This window comes from Schistocerca nitens, chromosome 5 (genome assembly GCF_023898315.1).
Source record: "Schistocerca nitens isolate TAMUIC-IGC-003100 chromosome 5, iqSchNite1.1, whole genome shotgun sequence".
NCBI classification, from domain to species: Eukaryota; Metazoa; Arthropoda; class Insecta; order Orthoptera; family Acrididae; genus Schistocerca; species Schistocerca nitens.
The window spans coordinates 508,833,172-508,857,428 of record NC_064618.1 but is presented as its reverse complement, the minus strand read 5'-3'; the positions used below and the strand labels follow the sequence as shown (position 1 = coordinate 508,857,428).

The 24,257-nt window shown below is 45.1% G+C and overlaps 1 protein-coding gene across 1 annotated transcript in view; it reads left to right on the top strand.

Moving 5' to 3' along the window:
* The window catches only part of LOC126260817 (uncharacterized), a 955,955-nt gene that overhangs the window by 909,713 nt on the left and 21,985 nt on the right, over nucleotides 1–24,257 (top strand). Inside the window, exon 12 of the mRNA XM_049958191.1 lies at nucleotides 3,590–3,696. Within this exon, the coding sequence (XP_049814148.1) occupies nucleotides 3,590–3,696 (107 nt within the window). The remainder of the gene's footprint in view (nucleotides 1–3,589; nucleotides 3,697–24,257) is intronic.

The window sequence follows — 24,257 nt, the reverse complement described above, 5'->3', positions numbered from 1 at the left end:
TTGGGTATAGTATAATTTTCTGGGGGTCTGAAAAAACAAATTTACTTAGAGCTTTTAGACTACAAAAAAGAATCATCCGAGCAATGGTGGGAGCAAAACCAAAGCAACACTGCAAACCTTTATTTGTAAAACTGGATCTAATGAGCATTCCAAGCATATACATCTATGAAACTCTCACTTTCACGAAAAGAAACCCACAACTTTTTGAGGGCAACTTCTTCTTGCATCAATATGATACTAGACATAGAACGAGATACATGTTACCTACCCACCGTTTAAAATCATATGAAAAAACCCCATACTATATGGGCATGAAATTTGTAAATAAAATATGGAAAGATATGGATGACCCAAATGTAAAAGGTACCAAAAGAGACCTGGAAAAATATCTGAAAGATAAACGTTACTATAGTGTAGAAGATTTCATGAATGGTAACAATGCATTATAATTGTAATTAAAATACCTCTTTGAAGATGTTACACCATGTATATTATTAGTTTATTGTCTATTTTTAGTATTGTTATATATAATGTAAAACTGACAAGTCACCTATGTCACAATCTTTGATTGTATAAGGCATGATATGTGATAATAAAAATTGAATTGAAATGTCATGTTGGGGGAAGTGTGAGTTGGGTTTTAGATGTTTGATGTTTTCGGAATTCTTGCTGGTTGACAGTGAGGAGGTCATTCTTTTCAAGATATCTCATTATGTTTGAGTTCAGAATATGTTCTAAGATTATAGAACAAACCAGTGTCAAGAACATTGAATGGTAGTTTTGTGACTCACTTCAACTACCCTTCTTGTAGACAGGTGTGATCTGTGCTTTCTTTCCCAAGAACTGCGCAAAGTTTTTTGTTCAAGGGATCTACGATAGGTTATAGAGACTAACTCAGCCATAAATTCAGCATATATTCTCACAGAGATTCCATTGGATCCTGAAGGTTTGTTCAATTTTAACGATTTCAGCTGCAGTTTTCAGAGATGAAGAGGCTTGCACAGGATAGATTAGTGGGGAAGTTGCATCAAACCAGTCTTTGGACTAAAGACCACAACAACGACAGGTACAGGAAGTGGAGATCAGTGGGCATACACCGAATGTCTTCATCACCATGTGAAGTTTCTGGGTCTTGAGGTAAACTGGGATGGAACCAGAACATGGATAATTTAATCAAAAAGCTCAATTCTGCAGTCTTTGCATTCAGAAATATCCCACACTGCAGACAAGATTGCTAGAATACCTTCCCTCAATAATGCCCTGTGGCATAATCCTCGGGGACATTACAGCTAAGACGAAAAAAGAGTTTATTCTACAGAAGTGTGCTATAAGAATATTCGATAATGTTGATAAGCGAACATCTTGCAGAAGCTTCTTCAAAGTCCTGGGGATTCTTACAACTACATGCTAATACTTATACTCCCCAACTGTATTTGTAGTGAATAACAAGAATGAATTTAGGATGACTCAGCAGTTCACAATCACAGTACTAGAAGCAAAAATGTTTCCATATACAGGGTGATTAAAAACAAGTTTGCAAACTGACATGTGACATTCAGCATTCAACAAGGATCAGTAATCACATAGGAACCAGGGGTCATAAATGCCACGAGAGGATGCTACAATCGCAAGAGGGCATAGCTACACAAACACGGGTGGAGCGCACAGAGACCATTGCCATTCATGCTATGGAAGTGTCGGTAGTAATGTGGCTACCTACAGGTACTGTAATATTGCTGAGATGCATTTGATTCATGGCGCGAGCACTGCAATGGACGAGGAGCCATGCATTTGTATTATGCGAAGTATTCTGGTGAAAAAGGTGCCATGCCACACGTTATTCACCACTCTGCTTCACCAGTTATGTGAAACCGGCTTGTTCTGTGTGCACAAGTTGGATGCTGGTCAACAAACAACATGGACAGTTGCGGCAGCAGAAAGCATTCTCAAAAGGGTGCAGTCAACAAGTACACGAGGTGTATTTCATGCCACTGATATCCTTCAACCCGCTGTCTGGTACATTGTGCATGACAAAGGATTGTGTGCGTTTCATTTCCAACATATCCAGGCATTGCAACTGGGAGACTGCAACAAGTGCATGGGATTTGTGTGGTGGTTTCTGCTGGAATCCACTGCAGACCGAAGCTTCATAACGAGTGTCCTCTTCACTGATAGGGCTGCATTCTCACTCAAGGGTGTGATGAACATTCACAACCTACACACGTGGGCACATATGAAACCACATGCTACATGTATGCTTGCCTCACAACACAAATTTACCCTTAACATGTGGGCTGGCATCATCAAACATGGTTTAATTGGGCCGTAAATTCTTCCAACCAACTTTATGATCACACGTATCTCATATTCCTGTGAGAGGTTTTGCCAGATGTGGTGAATGATGTTCCCATGCCTAGACATCTCCACTTGTCTGAGCTCCCGTACCTTTCTGGGCAGATGAGTAAGGGCACATCTGCTGGCAACTTTTCCCGGCCCCTGGATTTGTCGCAGTGGGCCAGTCACATGGCCGCCATGATCGCCTGAGATGTCCCCAATTGGTTTTTGCCTGTGGGGTATCTGAAGGGCCTTGTGTATGAAACATCTGTTACATTGTCAGAAGATCTAGTGGGCAGGATTGTTGCAGCAGCAGGATCTCCTGGATATACACCAGCAGTGCCTTTGAGAAGGTGTGGCGTTCAATGCAGCGCCAATATCAGGCATTTATCGATGCATCTGGACAAAATTTGGGCATCTCCAGTAGTGGCTGTCCATTTGTAACATGTGACTAAATAACTGCAGTGCCATTTATTACCCCCGCAGGACCTTTGCGAGTCCCAGTTCCCAAGGGATTACTAATCCTTGTTGTATGCCAGATGTGGCATGTGAGTTTGTAAATAGTTTTTTTTTAATCACTCTGTAAGTTGTGCATCCCTTTCTATGATTCAGATTGGAGTTTTAAATTCTGGAACGAAAGTCTGTAACAGGGTTCCAGTGGATATCAGCCAGGAAATTGAAAATCTCCAAATAGTTAAATACAAAATAAAAGAATACCTAACTAGCGAGGACACCTTCCTGGATGCATTTTCCTTCACCTACTATGCAGTTTTTTGTGGAGCATTCGGAGGAGAAGTTTGGGGAGGTGGTGTGCTTCTCCAAAATGTGCTCTGGGTTAGTCTTGATAAAAAGAGCATCCTCTGCCCAGTCATGGGAATTACTCGCTTGTGGCAAGTTGGGGTGTTGTTTCTGTTACCATCACCCCCCCCCCCCCCCCCCCCATGAGCTGTTAATGGTATGTGTGGAGATGAAATGCTTTGTTTCAATTATTAAATAATAGCAGCAGCTGAGTAGTGTAGGAGGAGGAGCAGTACATTTATGTAGAAATAATTACCATAATAATCAGTTTGACTGATTAACACAAATCATAACATACTTAACAGAAGCAACCAGCTGTGGTTATTTCCGCCTTTAAGTTTATAACTTAACTTGTTCCACATCCCTGGGGGTTCTCCTTTGTGATGGAATGTATGAAACATGATATGTGAAGAATGAATGACTGAATTTCAGCTGTTTATATTTGCGTTTATTTCAGGTTGACTGCTGATCCGTGCAGGCCCAACCCCTGTCAGGGAGGGGGCACTTGCTTACAGGGTCCTCCTTATGCACCAGTTATCTGCCTGTGCCCACCTCACAGACAAGGTAAAATTATGAAGCTGTAAGAATATATAGAGGTTCCACAAAAGTAATTAGACTATAATACGAGGACAGAGATGTGTAGTATGATGCTGCAAAGTTCTGGATAGAATACAAATAATGGAAGGAGTAAAAGTAACTCATTCGCCATATTCTTGAGGTGCTGAATGGTTAACAGGCACATAAACATAATTGAAAACATTGGTGATCTTTCAGTTTCCTTCTTTGCAGCTAACTCACACACAAGGAAAAAAGAAGCCAAAAACTATACTCTCAAAATTTTATAGGTTAATTGCCATCTTTAGCAACTGTAATAAAAGCCTTATTAAGTCCAGATGTGTTTCACCTTATTTTAAGGCATCTTCAAGCGGTCACTGTAATGATATGGCTTTTTCTCTCCAAATTTTGTTTGTTATGATCATTAACAGTTCACATGCTTTACTTATTACTATAAGCAGCTTTTATTCTTTTCATTAATCATGGTTGCAGGTATGATTTCACTTTATGTTTGAATGCTTGTGGCTTTTTTTACGATGATTGTCTTCTTGTGCTTCTCAGCTTCCATAGTTTTCTACCTGGCCAATCTTCTTCCTGAAGACCCCTTGAATTCATCGCATTTTAACATCTGGAAACCATCTTCTAGCTGATCTCCCACATTTTCTTTGCTCCACTGGCATCCATTCATAGATGCTCCCCCCCTTCAGGCCCGGGGGTTAGAATAGGCCCGAGGTAGTTGTGCCTGTTGTAAGATACGACTAGAAGGAGGTGATGGTCCTCTGTAGGGTCTGACCTCCATTTTTCAAAATTTTACCAAAGAGTGAGCCGACTGGGGAAGGGCACCTTACATGGTGCATCGTGTCCATTGCCCATTGAGATCTTTAGCCTACTTTCTCATCGTGGCATTGCAGCCCTGCTCATCCTCTGTCTCTTGAGCGAGGACACCTTCCTGGATGCATTTTCCTTCACCTACTATGCATTGTCATTTTCTGCACTGACAAAGACCTCCACGGTCCTTGTCGGTGCTGAAAACAACATAGCACCTCATATCGAGCACGGTAGCCAGTCCGTTATGGTGGGGCCGTCATGTACTCTGTTGGTTGTAGCCCCCTGACAACACAGGGATCGCTCTGCTGATGCCTGCACCGTTAACTCCCTACATATGCCATGGAGTAGATGCCCATCTTCCTGGGGCATCGGGACTCCGAGAAATGGCCATCCTGCCAGGTGGCCCTTGCCAGTAGTAATATTTAATATACTTATTTAAGTACCTTACCGTGAGGCCACTCTCTAGGATGGCCTTCGGCTGTGTGTCTGAGAAGGACTTTGAGGTTTTTATTCTATTGAGGCTATACTCTTTTAACCTAAACATGAGGTACATGTTAACCTCTTTTAAGTCAAATTAAAAAAAAAAAATCACGAGCGGTCTGGCACGACCAATATTGCGCACAAGGCATTGCTATACACGTTAACGTGTTCGTGAGGAGGGCCCCCGGTTGGAGTGGATGGCATCAGGGCAGATGACATGCCATGAAGCGTAGTGTGTCATCTCTTGCTGGTGGTCCACCGCCAGCAGTCTCTAAGCGGGCGAAGTCTAACTTCAACGCAAGGAATATGACCCCAAATCGCTCCCCTCCCTGGCCAGGCCAAGGATGGCAGTGAAGCTTATTCGCCCCGGTACCTCATATGTACGAGAGTTGATGGGAAATCTTTCTACATCTACATTTATGCTCCACAAGCCACCCAACGGTGTGTGGTGGAGGGCACTTTACATGCCTCTGTCATTACCTCCCTTTCCTGTTCCACTCGCGTATGGTTCGCAGGAAGAACGACTGCCGGAATGCCTCTGTGCATGCTCGAATCTCTCTAATTTTACATTTGTGATCTCCTCGGGAGGTATAAGTAGGGGGAAGCAATATATTCAATACCTCATCCAGAAACTCACCCTCTTGAAACCTGGACAGCAAGCTACACCGCGATGCAGAGCACCTCTCTTGCAGAGTCTGCCACTTGAGTTTGCTAAACATCTCCATAACGCTATCATGCTTACCAAATAACCCTGTGACGAAACGCTCTGCTGTTCTTTGGATCTACTCTATCTCCTCTGTCAACCCAACCTGGTACGGATCCCACACTGATGAGCAATACTCAAGTATAGGTCAAACGAGTGGTTTGTAAGCCACCTCCTTTGTTGATGGACTACATTTTCTAATGACTCTCCCAATGAATCTCAACCTGGCACCTGCCTTACCTACAATTAATTTTATATGATCATTCCACTTCAAGTCATTCCGTACGCATACTCCCAGATATTTTACAGAAGTAACTGCTACCGTTGTTTGTTCCGCTATCATATAATCATACAATAAAGGATCCTTCTTTCTATGTATTCGCAATACATTACATCTCTCTATGTTAAGGGTTAGTTGCCACTCCTTGCACCAAGTGCCTATCCACTGCAGATCTTCCTGCATTTCACTGCAATTTTCCAATGCTGCAACTTCTCTGTATACTACAGCACCATCAGCGAAAAGCCACATGGAACTTCCGACACTACCTACTAGGTCTTTTATATATATTGTGAAAAGCAATGGCCCCATAACACACCCCTGTGGTATGCTGGAGGTGACTTTAATGTCTGTAGACGTCTCTCCATTGAGAACAACATGCTGTGTTCTGTTTGCTAAAAACTCTTCAATCGAGCCACACAGTTGGTCTGATATTCCATAGGCTCTTACTTTGTTTATCAGGCGACAGTGCGGAACTGTATCGAACGCCTTCCGGAAGTCAAGGAAAATGGCATCTACCTGGGAGCCTGTATCTAATATTTTCTGGGTCTCATGAACAAATAAAGTGAGTTGGGTCTCACACGATCGCTGTTTCCGGAATCCATGTTGATTCCTACAGAGTAGATTCTGGGTTTCCAGAAATGACATGATACACAAGCAAAAAACACGTTCTAAAATTCTACAACAGATCGATGTCAGAGATATAGGCCTATAGTTTTGCACATCTGCTCGACGACCCTTCTTGAAAACTGGGACTACCTGTGCTCTTTTACAATCATTTGGAACCTTCCGTTCCTCTAGAGACTTGCGGTACACGGCTGTTAGAAGGGGGGCAAGTTCTTTCACGTGCTCTGTGTAGAATTGAATTGGTATCCCGTCAGGTCCAGTGGACTTTCCTCTGTTGAGTGATTTCAGTTGCTTTTCTATTCCTTGGATACTTATTTTGATGTCAGCGATTTTTTTGTTCGTGCGAGGATTTAGAGAAGGAACTGCAGTGCGGTCTTCCTCTGTGAAACAGCTTTGGAAAAAGGTGTTTAGTATTTCAGCTTTACGCGTGTCATCCTCTGTTTCAATGCCATCATCATCCCAGAGTGTCTGGATATGCTGTTTCGATCCACTTACTGATTTAACATAAGACCGGAACTTCCTAGGATTTTCATGTCCATGAAGCCTCAGTTTTTGTGGAGCATTCGGAGGAGAAGTTTGGGGAGGTGGTGTGCTTCTCCAAAATGTGCTCTGGGTCAGCCTTGATAAAAAGAGCATCCTCTGCCCAGTCATGGGAATTACTCGCTTGTGACAAGTTGGGGTGTTGTTTCTGTTACCATCACCCCCACCCCCCCCCCTCCCATGAGAGCTTAAATATGGTCCAGGGTATTATATTCCACAGGGACCTTCTTTTGCAGCCTGATGACGAGCTGCGCACCAATTTAGAGCGGCGAGGTGTTCATTTCGTCCGGCGCCATCGGGGTCCGAGGGATAATCATGTTTCCAGTGGTGTCTTCGTCTTGGCCTTCGATGGTGACACATTGCCTGTGAAGGTCAGGGTGATGGTCTATCGCTTTGATGTCAAGCCATACATCCCTCCCTCGATGCGGTGCTTTAAGTGCTGGAAGTTCGGCCGTATGTCTTCTCACTGTACTTCCAGCATCACACGTCGAGATTGTTTGAAGTCCATTACATCCCAGTACTCCATGTGCGCGGAGAGCATCATTTACCTTGCTCATCAGGCTGCAGGATTTTACAGAAAGAGAGGAAAATCATGGAATATAAGACATTTGACCAACTGGCCTACACTGAGGCTAAGAGGAAATTTGAGTGCCTACATCCTGTGGCTATGATGACCTCTTACGCCGCCAATATGAGGATAGTTGTTGCCCTATCAGTTTCTCACATTCCTGTTGCCTCTCAGAACCAGAAGACTACACCAGTTGCCTTGATGGTGGGGGGCTCTTCCCTCCCTGTCCCCCCAACCCCCCAACTATCAGTGATATCAGTCCCCACTTCTGAGCTGGAGAAGCATAAGGCTTCAGCTCCTCTCGCTAGGAAGGGCTCCCTTGGGTCACTCCCTTCCCAGATTTCTGCTAGTAGGAAAGATGACACCTCCTAGTATCTGAAGAGCCCAAAAGCAGCTGGTCATAGGGCTTCACGCTCATCCTCAGTTCTGGAGACTGAATCAGTGAAGTCCTCCCAGCCAGGGAAACCCAAGGAGCAGTGAGAGAAGTCCAAACGGTCCCCAAGACCAAGGGAATTGCGGTGGCACCCACACCACTGCTACCTACAAGCTCTGTCTCTGCAGATGAGGTGGAGATTCTGGCATCCACTGAGGACCTAGATCTCGCCAGATCCTCAGACACAATGGATATAGACTGCTCAGGCAAAAAGTCAGTGGCAGCAGGTGACCCTGAAGCGTAAACTGCCTCATACCCAGTCTCACGATGACGTCATCCTCCAGCAGAATTGTGGCGGTTTTTTCCACCACCTGGCTGAGCTATGGCAACTGTTAAGCTTTACACCTGCTTTCTGCTTTGTCCTCCAGGAAACCTGGTTCCCGGCAATGCGGATTCCTGCCCTCCGCGGCTATAAGGGATACTTCAGGAACCGTAGTGACTATAAAAGAGTGTCAGGTGGAGTTTGCATTTATGTCCTAACCTCAGTCTGTGGTGAAACTGTGCCCCTTCAAACCACTCTTGAAACTGTGCCTGTCAGAATAAGGATGATGCAGGAAATAACTGTCTGCAATGTATATCTTCCTCCAAATGGTGCAGTATCCCTGAATGTATTAACTGCACTGATTGATTGACTCCCTAAACCTTTCCTCTTTTTGGAGATTTTAACACCCATAACCCCTTGTGGGGTGTCACAGTGCTTACTGGACAAGGTAAAGATGTTGAAACTTTACTGTCTCAGTTCGACCTCTGCCTCTTAAATACTGGGGCTGCCACATATTTCAGTGGGGCTCATGGTAGCTACTCGGTGATCGATTTATCAATTTGGAGCCCAGGACTTCCCCCATCTATCCACCAGAGTGCACATGATGACCTGTGTGGTAGTGACCACTTCCCCATCTTCCTGTCACTGCCCCTGTGTCAGGCCCATGGACGCCTGTCCAGATGAGCCTTAAACAAGGCGGACTGGGAAACTTTCACCTCTGCTGTCACCATTGAATCTACCCCACACGGTAACATCAATGTGATGATTGAACAGGTGACTACAACAATCGTTTCTATGGCAGAAAACACGATCCTTCGTTCTTTAGGGTGCCCCCAGTGAAGGCAGTCCCTTGGTGGTCGCCGGAAAACACTGAAGCAATTAAGGAGCTTGGATGAGCTCTACAGCATCATCAGCGGCATCCTTCTCCGGAGCGCTTCATAGCCTTTAAACGGCTCCGTCCCCACATTCACCAACTTATCAAACAACGGAAGCAGGAGTGTTGGGAGAGATATGTATCGACCATTGGGTGCCTTATGTCACCTTCCCAAGTCTGGGCAAAGATCAAACGTGTTTTCGGGTACCAGACCCCAACAGGTGTTCCCGTATTAACGTAAATGGCGTGTTATCTACGGACACAAACGCGATTGCCGAACACTTTGTTGAGCACTATACTCGAGTCTCTGCATCGGAGAATTACCCACCAGCCTTTCGCACTCTCAAATGGCTGGAAGGGAAAGTCCTCTCGTTTACTACACGCCACAGTGAATCCTATAATGCCCCATTTACAGAGTGGGAGCTCCTCAGTGCTCTTGCACATTGCCCTGACACAGCTCCTGGGCCAGATCAGATCCACAGTCAGATGATTAAACCTCTCTCATCTGACTACAAGCGACACCTCCTCGCCATCTTCAACCAGATCTGGTGCGATGGCATCTTTCCACCGCAATGGCGGGAATTCACCATCTTTCCAGTGCTCAAACCCGGTAAAAACCTGCTTGATGTGAAAAGCTATTGGCCTCACCAACTTTCTTTGTAAGCTGCTGGAACATATGGTATGTCAGCGGTTGGGATGGGTCTTGGTATCACGTGTCTTTGGCACATTATACGAGTGGGGTCCTCGAGGCCCGCTCCCAATTTTTATCCAAAATTTGCTGTTGCTTCGTACTTTCCGCATCCAAGTTAGTGCCTCCCATAGTTCCCCCCATATCCAGGGGAATGGGGTCCCGCAGGGCTCTGTATTGAGTCTCTCTCTTTTTAGTGGCCATTAATGGTCTAGCAGCAACTGTAGGGCCGTCCATCTCACCCGCTCCGTATGCAGACGACTTCTGCATTTCGTACTGTTCCAACAGTACTCGTGTTGCTGAGCGGCACCTACAGGGAACCATCCACAAGGCGCAGTCATGGGCTCTAGCCCACGGTTTCCAGTTTTTGGCCACAGATTCGTGTGTTATTCATTTCTGTTGGCATTATACTGTTCATCCAGAACCAGAACTTAACCTTAATGACGATCTACTCACTTTAGTGGAGACATATCTATTCTTAGGACGGTTTTGATGCCCGATTGACTTGGCTTCCTCACCTTCATCAGCTTAAGCGGAAGTGCTGGCAGCACCTCAATGCCCTTCGCTGCCCGAGCAACACCAACTGAGATGCAGATCACTCTACACTGCTGCAGCTCTATAGAGCCCTTGTTCAATCCCGCCTTGACTATGGGAGTGTGGTTTATGGTTCGGTGGCGCCCTCAGCGTTGCGTTTACTCGACCCAGTGCACTACGTGGCGTTCGCCTAGTGACAGGAGCTTTTAGGATTAGTCCGGTGACCAGCATCCTTGTGGAGGCCAGAGTCCCTCCATTGCAGGTTAGGCATGCACAACTGCTGGCCATTTACGTTGCACAAATTCATAGTTCTCCTGCGCATCCAAATCACTGTCTCCTTTTCCCACCCACGGCGGTTCATCTCCCGCATCGGCGGCCCAGGTCAGGACTTCCAATTGCAGTTCGTGTTCAATACCTTCTTTCCGAACTGGAGTTCTTGCCATTACCACCTATACTTGAGGTCGATTCACGTTCACCTCCATGGTGTACACCTAGGCCACGGCTTCGCCTTCACCTTTCACATGACCCTAAGGACTCAGTAACACCGCAGCTCTCCGCTGCCCCTTCCTCTCGATTCTTGACATGTACCGAGGCCACAAAGTGGTTTACACCAATGGCTCAATCCGTCGGCTTCGCGTATGTCCATGGAGGACATATTGAGCAGCATTACTTGCCCGATGGCTGCAGTGTTTTCATGGCCAAGTTGGTGCTATATCTCGTGCTCTTGAGCACATCCGTTCATGCCCTGGGGAGTTGTTTCTTCTGTGTACTGACTCCTTGAGCAGCCTACAAGTTATCAACCTGTGCTATCCTCTTCATCCTGTGGTAGCGACCATCCAGGAGTCCGTCTATGTCCTGGAACGGTCCAGTCATTCAGTGGTGTTTGTCTGGACCCCAGACAACATCGGAATCTCAGGCAACGAACTTGATGACAAGCTGGCCAAACAGGCTATGAGGAAACCATTTATGGAGGTTGGCTTCTCTGCAACTGACCTGCGTTCAGTACTATGCCGCAAGGTTTTGCGGCTTTGGGAGATGAAATGGCATAACATCAGCATGCATAACAAACTGCTTGTCATTAAGGAGACTACAAATGTGTGTCAGTCCTCCATGCGGGCTGGCTCTGCATTGGTCACGCTTGGGTGACACGCGCGACTGCCCTGGAATGGACTCTTCAGTTACCGAACTTGATGCCATTAATTTTAGGCGACAACACCTCATTGGCTAATAGAGTTTTACATTTTATATGTGATGGTGGGTTTTATCATTCTGTATAAGTTTTAGCGCATGTCCTTTGTCCCTTTGTGTTCTGCACTCTAATGCTTTTAGGGTGGATGTTTTAATGTGTTTCAGAGTGACTGGCTTTTACTTTTTATTCTCGTGGTCGGCCCGCCATGGTCATCTGCTCTCTTGTTTTTACCCCTTCTACCTGTTTCTTGCTTCTCTCTGTGGTTTTCTTTTCCTGTTTTGTCCGTAGTAGTGTTGGTTGCCCTTCTGTCATTCTTCTGGTTCTTCCTTTCTCCTGTTATTGTGCTGTACGCCTCATTATTTTACTGGGAACGAGGGACCAATGATCTCGCGGTTTGGTCCCTTCCCCCCCTCTTATAAACCAACCAACCAATCATAGATGCTTTTTGGCCATTGGTTATCACTCATTCACTGTATGTGACCCTACCAAGTTAATATTTTGCTATCTATGGCATTAAGAATAGTCTTTTCCCCACATAATTTCCTGTATTCTATCATTTCTGATGTGATGTGTTCTAGTCTGGAGATTCAACAACTTCATCACCAAAAATCCATTTGGAGACTTACTCCCGTCCCATCAGCATCCTACATCTGAATCTTCTCGATGATCTTGTTCCACTATAATGTATTCCGTCTATTTGGTGTTTATTGTCAGGCCCTATATTGAGTATCCTTCATGCAGTTTCCTGGACATGTAACAAGAGTCATCCTTGTCTATCACAATCTTCAGTGAAGAGCAAAGTATACAGTATTTATTGTTCTCATTTCATGGCAGCTCCTCTTCAAATTTTGCAAAAATTTTTATAAGTATACTATACATAATGAAGTGAAATTAAACTTCATTTAAGTTAATTTCACTGCCCATTAAATCCTTTACATCACTGGGTAGGTGGTCAAAGATTTTGTGACTGAATATATCACTCTTATGTCACATTTAGTCTAAGTGATAGTGTAAATCCTTTCTCCTTCTCATACTAAATTTGTGAATAGTATTGTTGTTTTCAAAATGTGATTGACAACTGACAACAAACCACACGAGGGAACACACATACTATGAAGCTGTTTAAAGAGCTGTCAGCAAGAGGTTCTAGAGTGAACACCACATAGTACCCTTATTACTTTTTCTGTAATGATAGGTTACCCCAGAATATGATTCCATAATACATTAGTGAATGAAAATAGGAAAAATAAGTCAGATTTTCGACATTTTCATCTCCAGAATCTGGTACTATCCTTAATACAAAAGTTGCACAGCTAAGGCCAGCGTAATCCTTCATTTATTGTGTCAGCTAACACAGTAATAAATTGTGTTGTCCTATGGCCAAGTTAGCAGCAGTAATATAAAATAAACAGCGAGCTAGGTGAGAAAAAATTTACAATCCATGCAAGGAAATGATCCAGATAATGAGCTAGCAGCACAATCCCACAGTGAGGCAGTTGTCTACAAGATAATTAGTAGTTGAATAGGCAGTTGTCTCAGATCTGATGCAACTGTGCTAAACAGCTTTGCATGCGTCAGTACTATGGGGTAACACTTGTACACAGTGAAAGAATGATATAATGAAAGTTCATTTTATTATTGTGTAAGCAAACCATGTTGTAGCTCATATAACGTAAATTTATTTTATCATTGTTTAACTGAACGAAGATTAAACTGTGATTTTGCCCATATATGTTTACCATGGTAACATAAAGACAGCTGTTCCTCACTTTTGTACAAAATACACCATGCGCCGCTCATGTCATGAAAAATGGTGTGCCTGCCCGAGAGTTAAGATCTGTAACCTGTGGCTTCCAGTTCATGTTCTTATCAATATAAACATCTAAGAATTAAAATATTCTATTTGATGCTTTGATTAACCCTTGTGCATTATTTCTAATCCAATGGTCAGGATTTTGGCTCTAGTGAATTTCGTGTATTGTGTTTTATCTAAATTCAGTGATAGTCCATTTGCAGAGAACTAGTTACTAATTTTCAATCTTCTTTTTCTTGTGTCTTTGTTCCACATATATGCAGATTGTCATGGTTATTGATTTGGCATGATTAATTTAAGAAGTGGCCAGATGTCCTTACTGTTGCCACACTGTTACCTCCCACCCTCCCCCCCTCCAGGATGGAAAATATATATACATGTACCCCAAAAGTCTGCGTGTAGTGTTATTCATGTGAAAGCAAGCAAAGGTGTTTGTGAATCGTGTAACTGAGGCAGGTCTATGGTATCACCCAGTATTCACCTAGTGGCATGTGAGGAACTGCCTAAAAACCACATCCAGGCTGTCCAGCACACTGACACATCCACTGGGGAGATTTGATCCAGGGCCAGCACAGAAGGATATTTTAACATGTGCCACTGTCCATGCAGCTTAGTCATTAACTTGCAAATGTTGAAGTTACTACATTAGGCTTGACTACATGCTTGCATCATCAACAAAGAGAACTGTTTTTGTTTCTTGGCTATATTTGAAGAGTGAAAATGGAAAATGTTACAAGTGCCAAATGTCACGTTTGTCTGAACAATTAAGACAATGTGTATCTGTACATACCTGATTTGCATCCAGAAAATTGAGAAGGTATTGCAGTATCATAGAATTATGCCTCTCACTGCAAAAATAATGAGTCAAATTAGAAAATAAATACTTTATTGAGAACAATCTAAGTGTCATATTACATTTTTATTGTTGATTACATCAGTTGTTGACTGGATCTCTCTCTCTCTCTCTCTCCCTCCCCCCCCCCAGGGGGTCCACAACTCTTTTGTGGATACGTGCGTAGCGAGCACGGGACCCCGAGCTAATGTGACCCTCCTTCCTTTCCGGGCTGCATACCTTCCCTTTCTGCATCCTTCCCTATCCCCCATCTTCGCCCCCCCTCCCCTCACCTCTGGCTCTTTCCTTCCCTTTCTCCCCCTCTGGGAGTATGGTTTGTGCCTACGTCCGGAGACGGACGCTCGTAAATGTAACGCATTCTTCGCCTTCTCTGCTTATACGTCTTCATCCTTCCTTTGTCCTTCTCTTTTCCGTACCTCTTCTCTTTACCCTTTTCTCCGCTGCGGCGTTTGAGACCTCTCTTCTTTTCTTTCCATTTCTTTGTTTTTCCCTTTCTCTTTCTTCCTCCCTGTGCGTGTCTGAAGGCCGACCCACGCATTTTCGTGCGTAGCCGGTGATGGGGTAACGCGTAATTCCCCGCCCGGGATAGACAGGTAGGACACGTACGTACCCCCTGGTAACGGCCAGGCCCAGGGAGGGGTGATTACCCGAGCTGATACCTTCCGAAAGTGCCGATTGGTCCCTCCGTCCGTTTGTCGGGAGGTGTGACCTGAGGTGTGAACAATCACCTAAGGCGGGAGTGCCATCAGAGAGGACCCCCACAAGGGAGGAGCGCGCCATCGGAGATGCCGGTAATCATGGGGGATTCTTCCGCAATGGTTTCCTCATCTTCCACTATGTCTGCTCACAAGTGTAAGTTCACTGAGTCTCAGCCACAGACAGTTTTTCCATCGTTGCCACAGTTCCTTGTTGTTTCTCGGTCTGACGAAGGTCACGACTTCTCCACGGTCAACCCTTTCATTATTCAGAAAGGTGTCGATGCAATTGCAGGTCCTGGAAAGTCTTGTTCCAGATTATGGAATGGCACCTTGTTGTTAGAAACAGTCAGTGCCCTCCGGGCACAAAAATTGCTGCGTACTTCACTGCTCCACACCTTCCCTGTCCGGGTTGAAGCACACCGCACTTTAAATTCCTCACGTGGAGTCGTTTATACACGCTCCCTCGACGGATTGTCTGACGAAGAAATTCAGCACTACCTGTCTGACCAGGGTGTAACGGCTGTTCATAGAATTATGAAAAGGGTTGACACGAACATCATTCCAACCCGCACTGTCTTCTTGACATTTGACAAAGTTCAACTTCCATCGAAAATCAAAGCAGACTATGAGATAATTTCCGTTCGCCCTTACGTCCCAAACCCTACGCGTTGCTATCGGTGTCAGCGGTTCAATCACACCAGCCAGTCCTGTTCCAATCCGGCCAAATGTGTTACGTGTGGCAAGGATGCCCATGAGGGTGCTTGTCCACCCCCATCCCCTCGTTGCATCAACTGTATGGGTGACCATGCTGCTTCCTCTCGAGATTGCCCCATTTTCAAAGACGAAAAGCTCATCCAGGAAATCAGAGTGAAGGAAAAGGTGTCGACCTTCGCTGCTCGAAAATTATTCGCCAGTCGACAGCCCACTGTGCCTCAGACAGGAAAATAAAGCACTGTCCTTGCTTCTCTACGGCCAACAAAGGAGGTGGCCACGCAGACGTGCGACCTCACCTTTAGTGCCACGGTCGTCAGATCAGCCAGCGCAAAGATCACCCGTTTAACCTCACCACTTTCGCCTGCCCACTCTATGGCTCACCCTTCATCGGGTTCTTCTAAATCTCGAGCCCAAAATTCAGGCACCAAGACTTCGAAAAAAGAGCATACTCATGAAGATTTTTTACGTACCCCAACTTCACAACCATCGGTTCCTCCTTCATCTAAACATCATGTTTCCAAGAAGGCTAATAAGAAACCCAGTTCATCTCCTTCTCCACCAAGGCGTGTCTCATCTATAGCACTACCTGGCGGAAATCGCCCTCAGCCGTCTTCTGTGTTGCCGAGGCGCACTGCTGGCGGCCGATCAACCGGCCGATCGCTGGTGGCAGGAGCTGCTCCTGAACAACCTATGGATCAGGATCTTCTGCCTTCGGCTGAATGCCATTCCATGCTGTCGGTCGCAAGCTCTGAGCAGTCGTTGAGTTGACGGCTACCTTGGTCACATTCCTCCATTTTCTGTTCACCCTAAGTCCATTATCCACTGGAATATCCACGGCATTCGAGCCAATCGGGATGAATTATCGGTCCTCTTACGATCCTACTCGCCGGTAATCTTCTGTCTTCAGGAAACAAAGCTGCGTCCCCATGACCGCTTTGTTCTCCCCCATTTTCAGTCCGTCCGATTTGATCTCCCCTCTGTTGAAGGCACTCCAGCCCATGGAGGACTCATGATTCTTCTCCATGATACTCTGCATTATCACCCAATCCCCTTAAACACTTCCTTCCAAGCTGTCGCTGTCCGTCTTTCCCTTTCTGGATATAACTTTTCTCTTTGTACTGTATACATTCCATCGTCCACACCAATGGCACGAGCTGATCTCCTTCATCTTCTTGGTCAGCTTCCACCCCCCTATTTGCTGGTTGGGGACTTCAATGCCCACCACCCGCTTTGGGGATCTCCACATCCTTGTCCACGTGGCTCACTATTGCTAGACGTCTTCCACCAAGCGGATCTAGTTTGCCTCAACACTGGGGTCCCTACATTTTTGTCTGCCTCCACAACAAATTTCCCTCATTTGGACCTTTCGGTCAGTACTGTTCCGCTAGCTCGGTGCTTCGAATGGTTCGCCCTTGATGATACACATTCGAGTGACCACTTTCCATGTGTCCTTAGATTGCAGCCTCAACTGCCATATATGCGCCCGCGATGCTGGAAGTTTGCCCAAGCCGATTGGACACTTTTTTCGTCTCTAGCGACATTCGATGACCATCACTTTCCTAGCGTCGACGATGAGGTCACACATATTACAGACGTTATTCTTACAGCTGCGGAACGTTCAATACCACGCACCTATGCATTGCCCCAGCGCCCCCCAGTTCCTTGGTGGAACGAGGCATGCCGTGACGCAATACGTGAGCGCCAACGTGCTCTTCGCATTTTCCGCCACCATCCTACTTTGGCCAACTGTATCCGCTATAAGCAGTTCCGTGCACGATGCCGTCACATCATCCGCGATAGCAAGAAGGCAAGCTGGAAATTCTTTACTAGCTCATTTAACAACTTCACTCCCTCCTCGGAAGTTTGGAGTCGGATTCGACGGTTATCTGGCGCGCCTAGTTTCTCCCCGGTCTCTGGGCTCACTGCCGCACATGATATGTTAGTGGACCCCGTCGCAATTTCTAACTCATTGGGTCAACACTTTGCTGAGATTTCGAGCTCTTCAAATTACCCGCCAGCGTTTCTCCCGAAGAAACGTGCAGAGGAAGTGCAACCTCTTGCTTTCTTCTCTCAAAATTGCGAAAGCTATAATACTGTTTTCTCCATGCGGGAACTCCAACATGCACTCTCTTCTTCTCGCTCCTCTGCCCCAGGAGCGGATGGTATCCACATCCAAATGTTGCTGCATTTATCAACGCATAGTCTGCGTTACCTCCTTCACCTTTATAATCGAATTTGGACCGACAGTACTTTTCCCAGACGATGGCGGGAAGCTATCGTCGTTCCTGTTCCGAAACCTCGAAAGGACAAACATCTCCCCTCTAGCTATTGCCCCATTTCGCTCACGAGTAGTGTATTAAGGTTTTGGAGCGTATGGTGAATTGCCGTTTAGCTTGGTGGCTGGAGTCCCACACCTGCCCAATGTGGTTTCCGAAAGCATCGTTCTGCAGTTGACCATCTTGTTGCTCTCTCCACTTATATCATGAACAATTTTCTCCGGAAATGCCAAACAGTAGCAATATTTTTTGATCTGGAGAGAGCATACGATACCTGTTGGAGGACAGGCATCCTCCGCACACTGTTCTCTTGGGGCTTTCGAGGTTGGCTGCCCCTTTCTCTTCGCGAATTTATGGCAGAGCGCACATTTAGAGTGCGGGTGAACACTACTCTCTCCCGTACTTTCTCCCAAGAAAATGGGGTACCCCAGGGCTCCGTGCTAAGTGTTGTACTGTTTGCCATTGCCATAAATCCAATTATGGATTGTCTCCTTCCTGATGTCTTGGGCTCCCTCTTTGTGGACGATTTTGCGATCTACTACAGCTCTCAACGGACCAGCCTTCTTGAATGACGTCTTCAAGGATGTCTCGATCGCCTCCACTCTTGGAGCATCGAAACCGGCTTCCGTTTTTCTCCCAGTAAGACCATTTGTGTTAATTTTTGGTGACATAAGGAGTTTCTTCCAACCTCCTTACATCTAGGAACTGTCAACCTTCCATTTTCGGACGTCGCTAAATTCTTGGGTCTTATGTTTGACAGAAAACTGTGCTGGTCCTCCCACATTTCCTATCTTTCGGCTCGCTGTCTGCGATCCCTCAACACCCTCCGTGTCCTGAATGGTACCTCCTGGGGAGCAGACCGAGTGGTCCTTCTCTGCCTCTATCGCGCCTTAGTGCGCTCGAAGTTGGACTATGAAAGCATAGTTTACTCCTCCGCTCGGCCGTCTATTCTTCGGCGTCTCGACTCTATCCACCACCGTGGATTACGTTTAGTGTCTGGCGCTTTTTACACCAGCCCTGTGGAAAGCCTTTATGCTGAGACTGCTGAACCTCCGCTGTCCAATCGGCGAACAGTCCTTCTGAGTCATTATGCTAGCCATCTGTCTTCCATGCCTCCTAATCCAGCCCATGACATTTTTTTCGACGCCTCCTTGGATGTAGGGTATGCAGGCCGCCCTTCCTCCCTACTACCACCGGGAGTCTGCTTCCGTCAACTGCTCCATTCTCTTTCCTTCCGCTTTCCTAAAACCTTCTTGACAACTTGGGGTACAGCACCGCCTTGGCTCCGTCCCCGGATCTGCCTGCTCCGTGACCTTTGTCAATTTCCCAAGGATGGTACCCCTTCACTTGTTTATCGTCGGGCATTTGCTGCTCTATGTGCACAAATGAAGGAAGCCACATTTATTTACACTGATGGCTCAAAAACATCGTTAGGTGTAGGGAGTGCCTATATTGTTGGCGACACCCCAAATCGATTTTGGCTTCCCGACCAGTGTTTGGTGTATACTGCGGAGCTTTACGCTGTTCTCCAGGCTGTCCAATACATCCGCCGCCATCAGCGGATACAGTATGTTATCTGTTCAGATTCTCTCAGCTCTCTCCTCAGTCTCCAAGTTCTCTACCCTGTCCACCCTCTGGTCCACCGGATTCAGGACTGTCTGCGCTTGCTCCACCTGGGGGGCGTCTCGGTGGCGTTCCTCTGGCTCCCAGGACACATTGGTATCTGTGGAAATGAGGCGGCCGATATAGCGGCCAAGGCTGCAGTCTCTCTTCTTCGGCCAGCTATTCGATCGATTCCCTTCGCCGATCTACGGAGCGTTTTAAGTTGTCGTGTTGTTCTTTTATGGTACGCACATTGGTCGACACTTCCCCATAATAAATTGCGGGATGTGAAAGCTCTTCCCTGTGCTTGGACCTCTTCCTCCCGAACGCGTCGTCGGGAGGAGGTAATTTTAACTAGACTTCGGATAGGGCACTGTCTTTTTAGCCATCGACATCTTTTAAGCGGCGATCCTCTCCCACTCTGTCCCCACTGCTCTCTGCTGTGGACGGTAAGACACCTTTTAATTGAGTGCCCCTATTTTACTCCGTTACGCACCCGTCTACAGCTGTCGCCTGATATATCGTCCATTTTAGCAGATGACACGCGCTCGGCCGATCGCGTTCTCGAGTTTATTAGTGCCAGTGAGATGACGTCAGTCATTTGAAACTTTTTTTGGGGACAACCAACCCCTTTCTGTGGTGGATTTTTAAGCTTTCCTTCTGCTTTTAGTTTCTCCAATTTTTTGAGTTTCATTCCCATTTTTTTAACTGTTTCCTAAGTCACGGACTGGGCGCTAATGACCATAGCAGTTTTGCGCCAAAAAAAAAAATCCTGTCCCTCTCTCTCTCTCTCTCTATCTCTATCTTCCCCCTCCCCCTAGTTTTCTCGCCCTCCCTCCTCCTCACTTGCCTTTCCCCTCTCCTTCTCTCCTCCCTTCCTTCTTCTTCTTCTTCCCCCCCTCTCCCTCCAACCACTAATGTAAACAACAACAAAAACTCATATGACATGAAAAGGAGAGACCGATTGTTGGGGATTGCACTGGACAATGTCTGAAAATTGGAGAGCTTAAAGGTTGATGACAGGGTAGTATGCAAGACAAAGATTGCTACTAAAACATCATGCACAAGTTAATAAAAGTGAAAAGCTTAGTGCACTGTACGTAACAGAGGCAAGAGGGAGGATGGAAAAAAATAGACAAATCAGAAAATGAAAGATGCAGGAAACTAAAATGGAGTGAAGAAAGGAGTAGTTACTGTTAATAAATGCTGAGATGGAAGGCATTAACGTAAATTAAAGCCAGATGGGTGGCGAGAACCAAGGACATTTTGTAGTGGTAGTTCCCACCTTCCGAGTTCTGAGAAACTGCTGTCAGGGGAAGAATCCAGCATTTATTCACACTAACTACTACTTTATTCTCTCTGTTTTAGTTTCCTACATCTTTCATTTTCTGACTTGTCTGTTTTCCACCAGCCCCTCTCCCACCTGTGTTACATACAATTCACTTAGCGTTTCACTCTTATTAACTCGTGTACGATGTTTTAGTAGTGATTTCTGTCTTGTGTATTACACTGTCTTCCACCTTTAAGCTCTCATGTTTTCAAATCTCTTCCAGTGCAGTCCCCAACAATCAGTCTCTCCTTCTCATCCTGTTCTGACACGCGGTTCTGGGTGACTTTTCTCAACTGTACCCCTTTCCCTAAACCTCTCCAATCCTTTTCCTTCACCCCTCTTCCTTTCACTCCAACGCTTCTGCCAAAAGAAGGAGCCACTGGCTCCGAAAGCTTGTAAAAGTTAAATCTTTTTATGTGTGTGTGCCCCTGCCATCGCTTGGTGAGTAGACTTTTTACCTATCTGTTTCTATTCTTTTACATACGTATAATGAAATGATATCACAGTAATCTATTTAGAAATGGTAAACCTGCAGTGTAATGAATATGACATGAAAAGTGAAAATTCACCCCATTCTGACACAAATTCTTAATTTGTCACAACATATTCAGTACATAAGATATGTCCAGCTAGCTACATCATATGTTCTGTCACTATTTCAGAAGGTGATTTTGTGCATTATCTCTGCAGCACCCTGTCATTTGTGATCTGGTCTTGGAGAGACAGGCCAAGGATTCTCCTAATGCAACATGTTTAGAAAAGAGTGATTTGTTTAGTTACGCTCAGTGTAGATATCCAGATTTTGCAGCCTTATAAAAATCAGTAATCTTGTAAAGTTTATAATTGATCGGTGACGGCCTTAGTATCATCATGAGGCAGTATTATGCTGCTACTTTAATTGCAGGGCTTCCTTTACAGCATATTCTTGAGACAAGATACTGGATGATCACACATATAATGATACAGTTTTCAGTAGCATGTTATTTTCAGTATTTTTGCACAAATGAATGTATTTCATTATTTTAACTGCCAGAACTTCACTGTGGGCTCAGGGATTACTACTATGTCATTGACAATGTTGCTCTTCTAGCCATAATTTCAGTGGAACTTCACTTTTATGTTCACCGATTTTATGCTTTTTGCCATTCTATGCTATAAATTTTTAGCCCCTGTCAGAAACCCAAAAAGATCAATGCTAAAAATTGCTATGGAATCACTGCAGATGCCCCAACAGTGAGTCCTAAAGCACAGCTTAATTATGACTAGGTTATTTGTAGGTCAGTAATGTCTTTTTTCCAATGTGGGGCCACATTACATCAATATTTGACCAGTGAATATTTTTCGTAGTGATATTGCAAGATTACAAGTCCCTATCAAGCAACACATGTTATAGCTGAAATACCAGTATCAGTCTCTGTTTACTGAGGCACAAACTTATTTCTATTTGTCTCTACTGTTATTTCAAGCAAGCCACCTAAGAACTATGTGGCCAGTGCAATTTGATCAAAATAAACATTATACTCCAGCTAAAACTACTTGCAAAACTAAAACCACAATGAAAATCCAAGGAAGCACTGTGCAGATGTATTTTACAGTGTCTCTAATAGGTTTGTCGATTGCGGCATATCGCACTTTTCAGTTCTGAGTATACAGTGAGCATATAAAACTACCTAGAACAAGTGTGAAGTGCATGCTGTCATTCAGTTTATTCATGCTATGGGATTCTGCCTGACTTGATGCAGCCCACATAACGTAACTGTATGCGTGACAGTGAAGTGTGGGAATAGTGCAACAACTTTGAAGTTGGACTTACAGATGTTCTTGACACAAACGGTCAGGAAAGGAAGTGCATGCCAACTGATGGTCTTGTTCAGCAAGTAGATCAGGAAGTTCGAGAAAATCGTCCAAGAAGAATGATTCAGAACAAGCGAAGAGGAATGTTTTATCAGGCAGTGTCCTCCTTCATGACAATGCTCAGCCGCAAACTGCAGTGATTTCGAAGGGAAGTGTTTGGTCACTTACCATACGTCTTGGACTTGGCTCACTTTGATTTTCATCTCTGTGATCATGAACTGCTAGCTATGAAGACAGCATTTTGGCACAGACGAGAAGCTGCAGACCAACACGAATAATTGACAGAAAGCATGGATGGTGAGCATATTGTGAAGTTGCTACATTGCTATGACAAATGTCTAAGTAGGAATTGTGCCTATGTAGATAATTAGCAGGAAGGTCAGGAATGTGGAAAAAGATCAGACCTTGACAAAAAAAAGAAAGAAAAAAGGTCTTTAGATTGGGAGAAATGGAAGACATAGGATCAGGTCCAGATCCTTGTTTATTCCCAAAGTCACCTAGATATCCACTCTTTCTCAATGTCAACAGAATTGTGATTGTTTTTAAATTTCTAATCTATCCTTCCATATGGGCTTTTAAAATTATGACAACTAACAAGCCTTCTGCTCATGTAAAGGGACACTTCCATACTGTAACCAACCACAAACTTAACTAGCCAGTTACTGTACATGTTGCATACACAAACACCAATGACTTCAGCAGCTGCGTCAAGGCCTGTGCCATTTGCCATCCCCCTCGCTCCCACTCCCTCTCCTCCCTTCCCAGCAACAAGTCCTTTCAACAGCACAGTGGGGAACTATTACAGCAGAATTTCTTCCATTCTCTCAATGCCCTGGCCTAAGTCTCCACATATCTCAATCCTCAACTGTCTCCTTTCCCCCATCTTGCCCTGACCATTTTCTCACCTGTTATTCTCCACTCCATTCCTCCCCCATCCCAGCATTATTCTCTGTTTGATGTGCATTTCCCTTTCTTCTTTCTTTCCCTCATGGCTTCAAAATTTGTTCCAAAATTGTTGGATTCAACCAGAAATAACGTTGCATAGACATCGCTCAAGAACTGCTGAATGAAATCAGCACTGATCCAGAACATCTAAAGAAGCTCATAATGGGTGACAAAACATGGCTATACTGGTATGACATGGGAAACTAGGCTTAGTCTTCTCAGTGGATCCTGCCTGAAGAGACAAGACTGAAAAAAATCACCTGTGAAGGTTTTCTCACTGTTTTCTGTGATTACAATGGGATGCTGCATCATGAGTTCCTGCCTTAGTCATACAGTCAATGAGGTTTGCTACCTGGAAAGTATATACCATTTGCATGAAGCAATGTGAAAAAACTGACTGGAATTGTGGCAAAATCACTCATGGACATTTCATCATCATAATGCTCATGCTCACACCTTAGTGCTTGTTCATGATTTTTTGG